Below are 17,805 nucleotides of genomic sequence, written 5' to 3' on the forward strand. Positions count from 1 at the left end.
ACATGATTGTAAATGGTTTGAGTAGAAATATATCCAAAGATGTTCAGGTTCCATCATACATTACAAACCAATATTTTTCTACATTTCCACAGTAGAAAATGTTGTCTTTGAAAATAAAAATAAATAATAATGGGTGTTCACACCGGACCTGGGAATTAGCTAGATGGCGCTGGAACCTACAGATGGAAGTACCGGTAGGACTTGTGTTCATAGTGCCATCACTGTTATGTCTATATAATCCCTGTGGTGCATCTAATTCATAAGTAGGCCACTTCTACAAACTGACGGGTTACCACTATAACCCTGGGTTATGTAGGTAAAGCTCTGAACTGGAGATTAAAGCACTACACCATAATGTTATAATCATAAAGAAGCCTATTGATTGCGTGTAGCAGCCAATGTCTTTCAAGGTTCCTATATCAACCTCTTCATTAAGGCTTGAAAAATGTAGGGTGGACAGTCTGAAAATGTAAGGGTGTCTGGTGATTTAGCTGGTGTGTGCATACTGCAACACAGCACCTTTGAATTGCTGGCTTAAGCCCTGTACACACGATCGGTCCATCCGATGATAATGATCTGATGGTCCGTTTTCATCGGTTAACCGATGAAGCTGACTGATGGTCAGTCGTGCCTACACACCATCAGTTAAAAAAACGATCGTATCACAACGCGGTGACGTAAAACACAACGACGTGTTGAAAAAAAACGAAGTTCAATGCTTCCAAGCATGCGTCGACTTGATTCTGAGCATGCGTGGATTTTTAACCGATGGACGTGCCTACAAACAATCATTTTTTTTCTATTGGTTAGGTATCCATCGGTTAAATTTAAAACAAGTTGGCCTTTTTTTAACCGATGGATAAATAACTGAGGGCGCCCACACACAATCGGTTTGGACCAATGAAAACGATCCATCAGACCGTTCTCATCGGTTTAACCAATCGTGTGTACGCGGCCTTAGAAAACTTGTTTAGGCTTGATGCATGCTGGATTTCAAAAATACTTGCATGCTGGATTCTTAATCCACTGACGTGATTTCCCATTCAAGGTAACTAAACTGTCCTCCACATTACATGTATAAAAGGTGTATGCATTCATGTATGATGTAAATGCAGTCTTAGGCCTAGTACACACGAGAGGATTTATCCGCGGATACGGTCCAACGGACCATTTCCGCGGATAAATCCTCTCGAGGATTTCCACGGATTTGGATCCGATGGAGTGTACTCACCATAGGATCGAAATCTGCGCCGAAATCCCCTCGCGATGACGTGTCGCGACGTCGCCGCGATGATGACGCGGCGACGTGCGCGACGCTGTCATAAAAGGAATTCCACGCATGCGTCGAATCATTACGACGCATGCGGGGGATCCATTCGGACGGATTGATCTGGTGAGTCTGTACAGACCAGCGGATCAATCCGTTGGGATGGATTCAAGCGGATAGATTTGAAAGTATGTCTTCAAATTTTTATCCGCTTGAAATCCATCCCAGGGGATAAATATCGTCGGAAACAGATCCGCTGGATTGTACACACCAGGGGATCTATCCGCTGGAGCCGGTCCGCGGATCAATTCCAGCGGATCGATCCTCTCGTGTGTACGGGGCCTTAGGTGTTCCACCTATTGTAATTCTGCATTATAATTGTCTATATAATTTTCCTGTCCTGGCAAAATTGCCCCTGTATGAGTTCTGGTTCTGCGGCCTGCGTATTGTTTAAGAAGCTATTACTTTACTGCTTTGTGTCAATAATGCATAAAAAAAAAAACTGTACTTATGCACCAGGACACATGTTTCAAATAATAAAACAAGTTGGAACAGATGTTGGGTGCTTTGTAGCATATAAATATTGAAGAGATAATGAGCTAGGTATTTCATTAGTGACTGTAGCAGAAATTGCATATGGTGATTCTCTACTGAGCTGTTACAGCAGAAGTTATATCATAAAACACGGAGAAAATGACAGTTTTTTAGAATGACTAAAATCGAAAATTTCTAACATCACCAAATCCTCTATTTTATCACTGGAAATTGGCATATTAAGTGGGTAGTAAATTTGCAAAGTCCTCATATGAATGCAAACAAAATATGTCATTTGTATACTGAGCAAAGAGCAGATGCAAGTTTTCTTCCTGGTGCTGTCATACAGACATGTATTGAGATAAAGAATTTTGGACAGATGGCATAACAAATCAAGTGAAGCAAAAATTACCTCCCAAACATGTACATATTTCTTGTCATCAGATGGCTGCAAAAGCTTTTATACATACTCATGTAATAGTGTGCTGTCTTAGATTGAGCACCCTCAAAGAAATATTCCACTTTGTTCATAAATAAATGAGCAATACTTGTGCAGCAAGACCGTCTAGATCACTAAAGAGTTTGGATTATTTAAGTTTAATTAAAGCTGAACTCAAGGCAAATACCTAAATTCACAGATGAAATACATAATATGAAAGCTGTTTAACCTTTCAAATGATTTTGTATCTCTGTCCATCCATTCCTTAGATTCTCTCAGCCCTGCCACACAGCACAGCGAGCCTCAAAACATGACTAGATTTACAGATGAAATACATAATATAAGAACTGTTTTACCTTCCAAAGGATTTGTATTTCTCTCCATCCATTGTTGAGATTTACACAGCCCTTCCACTCCACATAGCACATTCAGCCAGGAAAAAATGACCTTTCTCTGCTGCAGTTAAGTAGTACCTGTCCCTGCCTCTGACTGGACAGAATAGAAGATGCAGCACACTGATACACTCATCTCCCTGTCACTGCAATTACTTCCTGACGGCATATTCTTCCTGTGCCGCTTCTCCCTCTATTAGTCTGAGCCCTGCTTTATGGTACCAAGTCAAATTTTGGTACTTAGACTAGTTGCTTTTAAAAAATACACTTAATGCTTATTTGATGAATACATAACTCCATGAATTGATTTCACTATGTGCTGTTTTAATCCTTTAACAAATGTATTAATATGGAGAAAAAAAACGTGCACATCGTGTGGAGTTCTTAAAGTGGAGTTAAAAGGTTTCCTATTAGCCCCATGTCCCAATTCCAGTGTGGATGGTCAGCATACCTCTTTTTTCTGGATTAACAGAGACTTTCCCAGCATGGATAGTTCTACTGATAGCTATTGATACCTATGCTATTGCCATAGCTCTCTGGATCTGCTGATGATACAAAGGTGTGTAATAGGGTTGATACCCTTGGAGGTGTCTGTAATATGGAACATGATTAGGCATTGTTGGAAGATTGGTCAAAGCAGTGGAGACTGCATGTAAAATAATGCACCTTGGAAAACAAATCCCTTGAGAGAGTGCAACATTGGGGGTACAGTGTTAGCCAGCACTACACAGGAAAAACATTTTGGGGTACTTTCCTTTTTCTGGTGTGCAAGAAGGAAAGCAAGAATGTAGAATGTATAAAGTCCAGATTCAGACTTTTGTATCAAACCAACACATTTAAAGGGGCCTCTTTCACCAAGGCTTGGTACTGTTAAACAAAGAATGTATTGGGGGACTGAAAGAACTGAAGGGATCCTGGAAAATAAATAATACGATCACTCCTTATTTAGTCTGTGACACCATTGCTGTGTGTCACGGGACATCTGTTTAAAGATGTGTGGTGCGGCTGTCACTGGAACAGGAAGGCAGGACCTGCCATATAAAAACTGTACAATGCAATAACACTTTCTCACTTTGGTTTGTCTTTGTATCCCCGTTGGAGAGATTTCCCATTACATCCTGTCCTGACAGGAAGTGAATTTATTTCCCCCAAATTGAAACACAAATAGCAATAAAAACTTAACAGCCACTCTATCCAAAATGAAACAAATATGAAATAAAGGTTGAAGATTTCATTGCAGAGATTAACTTAAGGCAGTGATGATGATTTATAGATGCTTATAATAACGTATCTTCTCTGAGTCACATTATAGTTATATAATGTTTGTCCGCTATCTTATGTCAGGTCACTTACAAGTTAGTGGTAAAGCAGACATGACAGAGGTTCAGGTACCAGACATCTTGGCTTTTGGTTGTATTTTCAAATTAGTCTAAATTAATTCTTGACAGCACAGTCATGCTTTCTGGCCGTCACCCCTGAAAAGTATGAAATTATTTGAATGACATGCTTTGTCCTTTAAAATGTAGTTCACTTAATCTTGCCGTCACACCTCAGTGAATAGTTTGATAAGAAATAATTTGAAATGATTAAGCATTTTCACAAGCCAACTAGGGGTGAATAGCTGCTCTTGCTTTTCTATGGGATTCATTTGAAGCATGTGTTATTTGATGGAGTACAATACTGGCCATGTTAATGAGATTAATTTGGAGAAGTGGCTGTTACTTGAGCTTCATTATTTAAAATTCAGCCAGCCTGTTGCAATGAAACAATTAATTATATTAAAAAAAAACATGATGGATGCAGCACAAATGAGCTTAAATTTTTCAGCACATTCAAAAGATCATCGGTAGTACAGAGAGTTAGATGAAGGTGATCACAGCAAAAAAAAATATTCACGCACAAAATAAAAATAAAGTATATGTAATTCCAATACTTTTTTTTTTGGATAGAGTAGAAAGGGTTTAAACTGTTGTCAGATTTTTTTTCACCTGTATTTTATTAGGGAGACACAGATGTAGGCTACAGAACCTCCAAGGGCTCATTCACTCTGTCCCACATGCTAAAATGGACCACTTTAGCATGTGTTCTGGTGTCCGATATGTAGCAGCAGTTAGGGACAGTGCCTTGCAAAGGCCTATTTACTTTTTTCTTTTTTAACTTTATTGAAATGTCATTACATTTTATTCCCTTCAAGGCATTGTAGCTCCACTGTGGTGTGGTGAGATGTTCTGACATGAGGCGAAGAGCGGTGCTTAAAAAATGCATTATGTTTGGAACTTTATGAACCCACCTCAATGCAGCCCTGTTGTGTGAACAGAACACATTGAAAACAAATCTGTGCAGTACAGCTCAATGCAGCACAACTGATGTGTTATAATCAAGGCCCAAGTCCTCAACTGTTAGGATGGCCATACATTGATCACATTTCGATCAGTAAATGGCCTCCTCCACTCAACAGAAGCGGTTTATTCAATCAACATTTGTCAAAGGGACGTATTAGGAAATTTTGAGCTGCAGCCATCAATCTGTATATACTGACAGAGTTGGGTGTTGCTGTCAGAATACAATATTCTGGGAAGAGGGGTCCCTCCATCCACCCAGCTTATGTGGAAGGATGAGTCTATTTGCCTTTTTTTTCACTCACCGAGTTTGTTCAGATGGAGGACTCCATTTGTTTTCTTTTTTCATCCAACAAGCTTGTGTGGAAGGAGGACTTCATTTGTTTTCTTTTTTCATCCACCGAGCTTGTGTGGAAGGAGGACTCCATTTGTTTTCTTTTTTCATCCACCCAGCTTGTGTGAATGGAGGACTCCATGTGTTATCTTTTTTAATCCACCCAGCTTGTGTGAATGGAGGACTCCATTTGTTTTCTTTTTTCATCCACCCAGCTTGTGTGAATGGAGGACTCCATTTGTTTTCTTTTTTCATCCACCTAGCTTGTGTGGATGAAAGTCTCAATTTGTTTTATTTTTTCATTCAGCCCGCTGGTTGAATAAAAAAAAAACTAACTGGCCAGCCTTAGTTTTCAGTTAAGGTGTCACACCAAAATGTATAAACAAGATAAAGAAAGCGTTTTTATTGTTTTTTTTACAGCACTAATGAGAATTATTTTATTGCCACATGAAAGCTATTTTTTCCAAACTGCAACCAATTAAAACCAAACCGATCTGTCTTAAACCAGGTTGCCATTTACAAGCAGTGGTTCTCTCACTCAGAACATAGTGCCACTTTTCCTCAGGTTTTGTACATTGATGATTTTAAAGATTATACAGGGTTGACGTTTAAAACAAGGACTCCTCTCCAAAAAGTAGTGGTGTTTCCATCCTGCTGTGCAGTCACAAGTCAAGGGAGTGTAGGTAGTTTTGAAAGTATTAACCCTGTTTCACCCCAATGAGGTTTCCTTGGAATGTTTTGTATGCTACACTCACCCCCCTTAACTAGTGTAACAGCAAGCATTAAAGAGACTCTTGTAATCCTTCTGTTCTCTGTGAATGTGCATTGACTATTTGTGGTAAATATCAGCTAATAAGGTGAAATGTGCTTCAAGAGTATAGGGATCAGAGCAGTGTGCTATAAAAACATTTGAGGGTCATTGTTGTCTCATGCTACTTTTGATATGTATTTAAAGCCAACAATATAGGCACAAATATATATATATAACTCCTCCCATTTATTCATTCAGCTATTGCAAGTACTTTAGAATTTTTTTGATATGATAAACAGTATTGATCATATGTGGAAAAAGTAGAAGAAATAACAATATATATCAAAGTGCACATTTATACATGTAGTATGGAGGAAAACCTGAAATGGAAATCTTCATAGCTGTAGAATATTTCATATGTGGGGTTCATGCAGACACATCCCTACATTCTTCCCTTGCTCAACCCAAACATGTCCTAGCTGATTGACTATGAAAACTGTGCTGCACTCAATGCAAAAAAAATTGCTTTTCGGAAGAATGGTGGGCATTTCGGGGGTGACGTACAGAAAGGGGTAAATCACAAAGTGCATTACACCATATTAAACTTTCTAATCCCACAGCCCTACTGCTGACTAGCTAGCAGTGGTAAATCACCTAACATTACACAGCACATTTTGCACAATGTTCATCCCGAGGTAGTCTTCCAGATGAAATTCTGTAAGGAAACACTTTTCCAGCTTGAGGTTTCCTCCACACAAGTATTCATTTTCAAATGAGCATTTGTAGGGGGGAAATTCTAACATGTAAGAAGTCCATCCCTTGCTTTTACTTTAACCGCACCAAGGTGGCAAAAGGTGTATTACCAATAACCCAAAGTCTTTTCTCTGTTCACATGCAGAACTGTAGATGTAGTATTGATATTGTTAGAACATTCTGTATATAACCCTACAGAACAAACAGTGCATAGTCCACGTATGTTTATGTGCTGCTTTACTGCAGACAGTAAACAGGAACTTGTATTATACAGATAAAAGACATGGAGTGTAACCATAGATACAGCTACAAACTTATAAACACTGCCATCTTATGGCTGGTGTAGTTGTTGCACAAAATACAAATGAACATTATGTTCCAACAGATATACTGTAGTTACCAGCTTGGGCATGAAGATCTGTCTACATAAGAACAGATCCTAGCTACCTACAAACTATTTACTCACACAAGGAGTACAAAACTCCCAGCCCATCACAAATTTATCTGGCCACATACTAAGGTGACTCTTCTTCAAATGATTGCAAACAGAAGACTGACTGCAATGTCACTACTGCCAACAAGGTAGTCTTCTTTCTTGTTGCAAAACAGTCCTTCTGTCTAGGTTATAGGGCAATGACCTTAAATTCACCACTCAGCGCTGTCCCTGGGCCCCAGTGACAGACAACATATACGCAGCAGCAGAAAAAAAATCAAATAAAGAATAGCTGCCTCTACAACTGGGGATGTTCACTTGCAGCTTCTCCATCTGACTCCCAGATCTGTGCACCATGTCATGTGATAGAACCAGGGCTGGTACTGGTTGTCACACTTTGAGTTCCACTGGGTCAGGGGCAGTACTCAGAACAGTAACAGCCGGGACCTCTTTATCCCCCAATCTTCAAAGTCTTTTTCTTGATCTTCCCAAGATCATCAGGTTCCCATAATCATCAGGCTCTGATATACTTTATATAACAGTCTAAAACACAATGAATCTTAACAGTGCTCTAAATGTACAAGGGGTAAAAAGATCTGTTAACATCTCCAATCATAGGATTTTTAAATAAAGAATCTTAGAATTAATCTTGCATAGGGAGAAATTGCTATCTGAGCAGGGGCTTCAAGTGTATGGGTGTGAGAAGACCGTCACCATACAGCCAGTACATCCCAACAATGTACTGTAGCAACACCTGCATAACAGGGGATTTTGAGCCGCTGCTAAGTGTGACATTTTGCATTTAGTGTCTTGAAGTGGTTAGGTTTCTTTGTGAATACAAGAAGAACACCCCCTTGGGATATTCCTAGTCTCCAGGATAGATTACAATTGACCTTGAAAAATGTAGATAGACATTTGGAGTAGTTTTCAGTGCTTTACTTGGTAGGTCAGAATGACCAATGAGGTGGAATACCCCATACTTACATAGGGCTTCCTTGGCTAACAGTCATTGGATGGGCCTCAGTATACAAAAGCATCACATATAACTTCTTCTGATGCACATGAACCACTAAATAAGAGGTTTGGGTGTAACTCTTTTCCAGTCATGCCTTTACACAAAAAACTTATTGGGCCTACATTGCCTGCTTTCTTAAACAAAGGGGTATGGCCCTTTAGGCCCAGACTTCAGCCCTGGGGCCTCAAAACCAGGCACAAAGCCATCTCAACAGCCACCCTCTCCAAGGAGTCAGTGTAAGCAAAGGACTTCCTCTCCCTGGGAGGAAGGAAATAAAAAAGGACTCTTCAAGAACCTCCCTGCTTTGTCTAAGCTAGGTCTAATCCGCTGACGACAACATCACCAGGGGTTAGCAAGTTAACAAAACACACAGGTCTCTCCATATCCTTTTTTAACAGAACTCTTGAGCCACTTCAACAAAGAAACTGGAAAGTGTTGCCATAAAGATCATTCCTGGGTGCAATGCTTTGCAAGGCAAAACCCTAAAATTAAAACATAACACAACAAAACTATTAGGGAACACACTCCTGCAATGATGTCTTCTCTTGCTTTCACTAACCAGAGTCCACATCTCCAGATATTCTAATAAGTCTAATATGAAATGCTATAAATTGGCTGGTACAGTATACAACATGCTATAAGTACATATAAGGGATATGTAGCATATAGGAAAACAATGTACAGTAGATACCACTTGAGACAAAGCTTTCACCTTTCTCATGGTGATTATGCCCTTAGTCGAGGATGGTGTACAGATCCCTACAATGTGCAATTTGTTATGGAGTGAAAATCTAATTTTCTTCTTTCCTGTGTACTGGGAAATTGTTATACAGTATTCTTTTAATAAACATTTGAGTGCTCTTTGGGGCCCTCCAGATTGATCTTTGTCATTGGCATGCTTGTGTCTAGTTACCCAGTTTGTCATGACTTAGAAGATCAGTGTTTTTAGGTGCAGTCATATTTTAATTCTTTGTTAATATTCTTTAATTCCTCTAACCAATAAATAGTCTCAGTGTATGATTTAACTATTAGTATCATTTCCCAAAATAAAGCATATCAATACTAATTAAACAAATTTGCTAACAGATGTCAGATGTGCATCTTCCCAATTTCCTGATGATTGCCTGTGGTTTTCATCAGATGGCAATATACAGTACCTACCTGCCTTTTAATAAATGGCATCTGATACTTTAATATACACATGAAATGAAATGCATTATTTGTTAATGATATAATCTGCAAGTCAATGGTAATATGTTACTTATGCTTGCATCAAATGGCTAACAGCTGTACATTTTATTACCCTTTTCTACATAATATACAAATAGTAATTACTCTGTGTGAAAGTGCATACATTTAGAATTGCCTCCATCAGAGAAATTTATAGTAAGTAGTGTAATTCTTTGCAATTGCTGTTTAGACATGCTGCAAAAATAGTTTTTTTTAATATGAGAGCCATTAGCAGGCTAGGCTTTGAATAACAATTAATGATCTGTAATTAATTAAAGCCAAACACTTTCATTAATAAATTGCATAGTGCAAATAACTAATCATTTTTCTCAGAATTTGTTTTAGGGATTATCCAGGCCAGGGCTCTGCACTGTTAAAGGGATGAATAAGAGGGCTCTTTCTTACATCTTTCACTTTTATAATTATTATTATTATTTTTCTTCTTCTGATGTTCGAAGAAATTAATATAAAAGCTTAAATTCTGAAACTTAAATGTGTTTAAGGACAGTGTCAGACAGCTAGTTTAACAGAAGTACTTTTATTAAGAAAAGTGTGGGGAAGTTGCTAACTCGCCCCCTTTTCTTGGTAAAAACATTTTTAACGATATTGTCAAATATAGCAGATTTTGTAAACCAAAACAAGCTATTTAAACAGTATATACTGTATATATATATATATATATATATATATATATATATGGGGCCAGATTCACAGAGATCTGCGGCGGCGTAACGTATCGTCTTTACGTTACACCGCCGCAAGTTTTCAGCGCAAGTGCCTGATTCACCAAGCACTTGCGTGTAAACTTACGGCGGTGTAACGTAAAGCCGTCCGGCGCAAGCCCGCCTAATTCAAATGGGGCGTGTACCATTTAAATTAGGCGCGTTCCCGCGCAGAACATTCTGCGCATGCTCCGTTTGGAAATTTCCCGCCGTGCTTTGCGCGTAATTACGGCGCCCCGACGTGTTTTTTGAACGGCGACGTGCGTAACGTACTTTCGTATTCCCGGATGTCTTACGCAAAAAAAAATGTAAAATTCAACGCGGGAACGACGGCCATACTTTAACATGGCTGTTCTAAATCTAAGCCATGAAATAGCAGGCCTAAGTTTGCGAAGGGAAAAGCCAACTAGCGACGACGTAAGAGAATGCGACGAACGCGCGTACCTTCGTGGATCGCCATAAACAGCTAATTTGCATACCCGACGCTGGAAAACGACACAAACTCCACCCTCCACCGGAAAATTACACCTAAGATCAGAAGGAGTACGAAGCCGTACGCCTTCAGGTCTTAGCCAAAAGCCGTCGTATCTTTGTTTGTGAATTACAAATAAAGATACGACGCGGCAAATTTGAAAGTACGCCGGAGTATCAGCAGATACTCGGGCGTACTTTTTCTGTGAATCTGGCCCAGTATATGTAAACTGCTTTGCTTTATTGTTCAAAAGTGAGTATAGCAAAAGTAGAGCATGAGTAAATGATTAATTGGATACTCTAAACTGGGAACTGATGTGTAGTCTGCCTGTAGTCTGCTATCTCTTTTTGTGAGTATCATATCCGGGAAGTTTTAAAGATCAGGGCGCCTGATACTTGGTATGGGTTGAGGGCAACAGCAGCGCATTTAAATAGGGGTTATTATTCAAGCTGTGCTTGAATAGAGACCGTGGTTGCAGAATGCTTACTGCATTGAACCGAAAGGCTTACTGGCAGAGCATATAGTGTGCCATAGCGTGCAGATATGCTGTGCATACTTTAATATTATGGCAAGAGCTCTGGGGGTCCCTAAAGAATAAGTTCTGCTTTAACTCTGAAAATCCACCATACTAGGTTTCTTCTTTCATTGTTTTCATTCAGAATTTAAATTAAAGAATGCACATATAATGTAGTACATAAAAAATAACTTGGTTACAAATTCGATTAGTATACACAATAGGTTGTAAGGACAGAATAGGATGACTACAAGTCATGTCAACATAAAATCTCAAATAAATGGCTATAGATGTTAAAATTATGAGAATATTTGTATGTGCAGATAGCTTTTAAATGTAATAACAAAATTTTAGATAACAAAGAAGTCAGGAATCTGTCAATGGTATTTCTTACCAATCATATTTATAGGGTCACATATATTATTCAATAAAAAAGCTGGCTGAAGTTTTGAAAAAACACACAAAAAAATCACACACAAGTTAGAATTGTAAGATTTCAGACCATGAGTGGAGTCATTATTACTCAGAACATTTTATCTAGGTAGGAAATAGAAACATAATGCTCAGGAACCTGTAGCTGGCCCATCCCAGACTCTTTGTGGGCCTGGAGTTGATAATGACAGCACCTTGGAAAACACATGATGCCAGCACAACATTGCAAGCAAAGTGTCAAAATATGTGAAAAATATATTGGGACTGAATTTGTCACGTATCAGATAAGACCAGAACTGTGTGGACTGCAACAGAGGAAACCCAGACGTGTTTAAGTGAAATATGATAATTTATTAAAGATAAGTGAAATAATATAAAAATAACAACCTCCAATACCACACTGTGCACAATAACCAATACCAACAGAACCCACAAATAACAACAGTAAGAGACCAATATGTACAGGTAATGGGGAAAATCAGAATCATAACAGGGCCAGGCCAGGGTCGTCAATGGGAGGTCAGCTGGGGAAAGGGAAAACAAACAGGACAAGGAGAGGACGGATGGATCACAGGGGGGACAGGTACAGGTTCAAGGCACAGGGTAGAGGATTCCAGGTTCAGGTAACAGTCAGGATCGGGTAAAGAAGCAGAGCTACTCAGGGTCAGGGCACATGGAGAGATACCAAGGCAAAGTCTGATTGTCACTGCCGGGTATTTGTACACATTTCCTGCAATTAGTCTTATGTGACACCTAATTGCAGGAGATGTCGGCCCCACACTGCCAGAAACCCCCCGCTGGTGGACGCCAGGACTGCAGACCAAAGATCACATAAAACCACCTCCATGGGAGAGCTCCCCTGGCAGTTCCAGACTGCCAGGAGACACCTGCTGGTGGACCACAGTACTGCACACCAAATATCAGGCAGTGTCACCAGCGGAAGGAACCTTTCCTGACAGTACCCCCCCTCAAAGGAGTGGCCTCCAGACGCTCCAACTAGCTGCTGCTGAGACAAGTCCATGGCATCAAGTCGGGCACCGGGTAAAGTCACACTAAGCTGGGTATGAAGACAGTTCAAAGTATCAAACCAGGCGACGGGCAGCTCAAGCTTGTCAGCAGGCGTTTCAGGCAGGGCATCAGGCACATCAAACCGGACAGCGGGCACCTCAGGGCAGACAGCAGGCTCCGGGTCGTCAAGCTGAGCAGCAGGCTTCGGGTCATCGAGCACCTCAGGATCAGGAGCACCTCAGGCTGGGCAGCGGACAGGAACACCTCAGGCTGGGCAGCGGAGAGGAACACCTCAGGCTGGGCAGCGGGCAGGGACACCTCAGGCTGGGCAACGGGCAGGAACAACTCAGGCTGGGAAGCGGGCAGGAACACCTCAGGCTGGGCAGCGGGCAGGAACACCTCAGGCTGGGCAGCGGACAGAAGCTCATCAGGCTGGACAGCACACAGAAGCTCATCAGGCTGGGCAGCAGACAGAAGCTCATCAGACTGGGCAGCAGACAAAAGCTCATCAGGCTGGGCAGCAGACAGAAGCTCATCATGCTGGGCAGCAGACAGAAGCTCATCAGGCTGGGCAGCAGACAAAGGTTCGGTAGAATCAGGTGGGTTATCAGGTTCAGCTGTCATGCAAGCAGACTGGAGCAAGTTGATTGGTGTGGAGACAGGTTGGGTTACTGGCAGGATCATTTTGGTTGGAAAAAACTTTTGTTTCTTTTTTGGCTTAGCCACTGAAACTCTGTAGGTAAGGGGTGCGCAACAGACTGGAAAGGAGGGTTGGGACATGACAGAGAAGAGGTAATAGTAGCTGGGGAAGGTTCTTGCGGGTTTGTAGGCAGCTGATAAGAGGTGGGTAGAATGCAGGATAGGTACAGGGAGCTGATACTGGACTGAAGTGGAGGTTACCATGGGTGATGGGAAAAAAAGACCCTTGGGCAGGCAGTTGTCTGGTAGCAGAGATGGTTTGTTGGGGGCTGGCTGGGGCTGATTGCAAAATATCAGACCATGCTAAGAGCAGTGGTTGCACAAACTGCGGGTTACATACTGCCTGTCTGACAAGGGATTGTACAGAATCAACACATTCTATTATCATCTTCTGGGAACAGGCTGTGTAATGTTCAAAAAAGTAAGGAGAGTCATCTTCCAGAAGCCATACCAGCGATGTGACCTGATTAATACTGAAAGGGGGAGAAAAATCATCATGACCCTCTGGGATGCAAGGCAAAGCCAGCTCTGTGCAGATTTGAATTAAAGGCTGAACATTCCCAAACAGCATACAGCCCTGATCAACCCAGGAGTGAGCTAAACAAATGATTTGTAGTAGCTGATCACTGGTCCACTCTTTCAGTGTCTGACGGAGATATGCATTACTCTCTGACGCCAGCAAGAGCATAATAACGAATCACATCTAAATTCATTTTAGCAAGGCAACCACTAAAAAAAATATGTTTTATTTGTGCATGGTTGATGATGGAAGTTGGCAAAGGTCCACCAAATTCATTAAGCTAAGGGAAAATTCACTTGCAAAGTGACCAGCTTGATTTACTTTAGTAAATCAAACCCAATGTTTTTCAAGTGCCATCTATTCACCCTATTCCTTTAATAAGTGCCAAATGAACAAGTTAGTAAGAGAAAATATGCCAATTGATAACCTCCTGACAAAAGTGTTGCATTTTCCCCACCCTATCCAAACTCAGAAATTTTTTTTTTTTTTTTAACGTGTATAGTATATGTAAACTTTAACTACTTCAAGACCGCAACACGTATATATACAGTATCTCACAAAAGTGAGTACACCCCTCACTTTTTTATAAATATGTTATATATTTTCATGTGACAGCACTGAAGAAGTGACACTTTGCTACAATGTAAAGTAGTGAGCGTATAGCTTGTATAACAGTGTCAATTTGCTATCCCCTCAAAATAACTCAACACGCAGCCATTAATGTTTAAACTGCTGGCAACAAAAGTGAAAATGTCCCATGAAAAGATATAATAAAATTATTAAAAAATGTGAGGGGTGTACTCACTTTTGTGAGATTCTGTATATAGTTGCGGCTTTTAAGTGGTTTACTGGGGTTATGGTTGAAGCTATCACCTAAAACCCCTGTATCTTTTTCTTCAGCCGGCGGCTGGCTTTCTCATGAAAGCGTTCTGAGCAGCTCATGAGCCACTGGAATGCTTTCAGACTTCCCCTTACGCCGTTTGCTGGTGTTTCTTGGGCTTATTATTTTTCCCGGCTAACCCGAGAAACAATCCAATGGTGCAGCCTGCTAGTCCCAGAGGCAATCAAAGAGTAGATCCTCATTGATCGCTTGTATAGCCTTGGAAGACCAGAGCGGCGTCATGCGTCACTTCTGGTACAGGTTGGAAGTAAACTATTTTTTTAAATGTAAAGGAGAGATTTGGAATCTTTTTGACTCTCCACGAAACCCTTATTTCTATTAAAAGGGATGTTTACATTCCTTCTAGGAATTAAAAGTGATATAAAGGGACAGTGAAAAAATAAAAAGTAAAATAAATAAGCGGGATGTGTTTGCACGCAGAAGTGAACAAATACATACATTTCGCAATGTATATATAAGCGCTTTTCACACCACACATGTGAGGTATCACTGCAAATGTTAGAGCGAGAGCACTAGATCTCTAAGCAGGTAAACTGTAAAAGCGTTTAAAGCATCGCATATGGAGATTTTTAAGTAACGTAGTCTGTCGCCATTCCACAAGCGTCAGCAATTTTAAACGTGACATGTTCTGTATCTTTTTACCGGGTCTAACAACATCTTTCACATTTTACAAAAACATTGGGGTATATATTTTGTTTTATTTTTATTTTATTCTTTAAAGTGTATTTTTTCCAAAACCTGTGCTCAAGTACCATTGCAACGATTACCATTTTATTCCCTAGTGAATTTTCGACATGCAATGTTACCAGAAAGTGTGTTAGGACTACAGAACACTCCCTGTTTTATGAAGAAGAGATTGTAATATTAAATGTTACAAAACTTCTTATTGTAAGATGATTGTTTTTAACACAATACAGTGGTATTTTTTTTACTAAATATCTTTAAATATATGTTTTTCAGAGCTTCCGTATGGCTGGGAGAAAATTGATGATCCCATCTATGGCACTTACTACGTTGAGTAAGTTAACTTTTACTGTAGGTGCTTTGTATATAAGTAGAGTCATCATGATTACTTATTTTCATGTACATGTTTCTAATATTAGTATTTTCATTTATTTTGTTAATTTAAACAATGCTCTTATAGGCTCTTGTCATTTATGCTGTCACTGCAATGCCTTGTGGTGCTAAGTGACTTCAGGTCATGGCATAATTACTCTGAATCCTTATAAGTTAAATACATTTTTAGTTTGGCTAAAGAGTGGACATTGTAGGAATTAGCATTCTCCATTTTGCCTCTGGCCACATAATGTAATTAATCATAAAAATGTAAATTTACATTTATTGCAGAACAGTGTGTTCTCTTCACTAGCAAACCAACACAGATGAATTTAGTAAAGAAATTTAAAGAAAATAAGCGTTCACCATAATCAGTATACAGTGGTGTAAATAAATATCTTTTTGAAGTTTCTGCGATTAAATAATTTTTTAAAGGTCTTGGACTTTGCATAAGCATTGTAACTTTTTTTGCAGCGTTATTATTCTCCTAGATCTCTTGGATCAAATATTAACCATATGAAATCTCTTACTTTATGCCATTTCTTGTGCTGCTGGTTAAAACCATTTACATTTACTATTTTTGCTTTTCCTTCCCTTATCTTGTTTACCCTTAAAGGGGTTGTAAAGGTTCGTTTTTTATTTTCTAAATAGGTTACTTTAAGCTAGTGCATTGTTGGTTCACTTACCTTTTCCTTCAATTTGTTTTCTTTGTCTGAATTTCTCACTTCCTGTTCCTCCTCAGTAAGGTGTTCAGTAAGCTGTTCTAAATGACTTTCCACCGCTCAGATGATGGCGGAAAGCTTACTGAGGAGGAACAGGAAGTGAAAAATTCAAACAAAGAACAAAAACATTTAGAAGGGAAATTGAAGGAAAAGGTAAGTGAACCAACAATGCACTAGCTTAATTTAGAGAATAAAAGACGAACCTTTACAACCCCTTTAAATACTGTAACTTATTGTAATAGAACAGTGAAAGGTAAGAACCTCCTGATTTTTATGCCCCTGTCCTGTTTAAGCCATTGGTATCAGAAATGGAAGTAAAGACAAATCTCTCCAACACAAAGACTAATAAAACACTGTTCATTAATAAAATAAAAAGTATAGCACCTCTGTCAGTTTTTTTTCTGTGCCCTGATTAGAGAAATGTCTCTTCACTTTTGTCTAAGGCCCCTTTCACACTGACATGTTTTTCAGGCGGTTTAGCGCTAAAAATAGTGCTGCTATACCACCTGAAAAATCGTGCCCTGCAGTCTTCAGTGTGAAAGCCCAAAGGCCCCCACCCGCACTGCGGAAGCAACGTCAAAACGTCACTTCCACCCATGCCTCTTAAAGGCACATTTTTTTGTTGTCATTTTTTCAAATGACACTTTTTTTTTTATTGCATTTTAGTGTAAATATGAGATCTGAGGTCTTTTTGACCCCAGATCCCATATTTAAGAGGACCTGTCAAGTTTTTTTCTATTACAAGGGATGTTTACATTCCTTGTAATAGGAATAAAAGTGACCATTTTTTTTTGTTTTAAAAAACAGTGTAAAAAGAAATAAAATCAAGTATAATAAATAAGAAAACTATTTTTTTTTTTTTAAAAGAGCCTTGTCCTGACGAGCTTGCGCGCAGAAGCGCAAGCATACGTGAGTAGCGCCCGCTTATGAAAACGGTGTTCAAACCACACGAGTGAGGTATCTCCACAATCGTTAGAGTGAGAGCAATAATTCTAGCCCTATACCTCCTCTGTAACTCAAAAGATGCAACCTTTAGAAGTTTTTAAACGTCGCCTATGGAGATTTTTAAGGGTAAAAGTTTGACGCCATTCCACGAGCGGGCGCAATTTTGAAGTGTGACATGCTGGGTATCAATTTACTCGGCGTAACATTATATTTAACACAATAAACAAATTGGGCTAACTTTACTGTTGTCTTATTTTTTAATTTAAAAAAGTGAATTTTTTCCAAAAAAAAGTGCGCTTGTAAGACCGCTGCACAAAAAGTATTGCA

The 17,805-nt window shown here is 39.6% G+C and overlaps 1 protein-coding gene across 7 annotated transcripts in view; it reads left to right on the forward strand.

Moving 5' to 3' along the window:
- The window catches only part of MAGI2 (membrane associated guanylate kinase, WW and PDZ domain containing 2), a 979,417-nt gene that overhangs the window by 784,750 nt on the left and 176,862 nt on the right, over positions 1–17,805 (forward strand). For all 7 annotated transcript variants that reach the window (XM_040343459.1, XM_040343461.1, XM_040343462.1 and 4 more), the window contains one exon: positions 15,716–15,773. In XM_040343459.1, the coding sequence (XP_040199393.1) occupies positions 15,716–15,773 (58 nt within the window). The remainder of the gene's footprint in view (positions 1–15,715; positions 15,774–17,805) is intronic.

The sequence above is a fragment of the Rana temporaria genome, chromosome 3 (assembly GCF_905171775.1).
Source record: "Rana temporaria chromosome 3, aRanTem1.1, whole genome shotgun sequence".
NCBI lineage: Eukaryota > Metazoa > Chordata > Amphibia > Anura > Ranidae > Rana > Rana temporaria.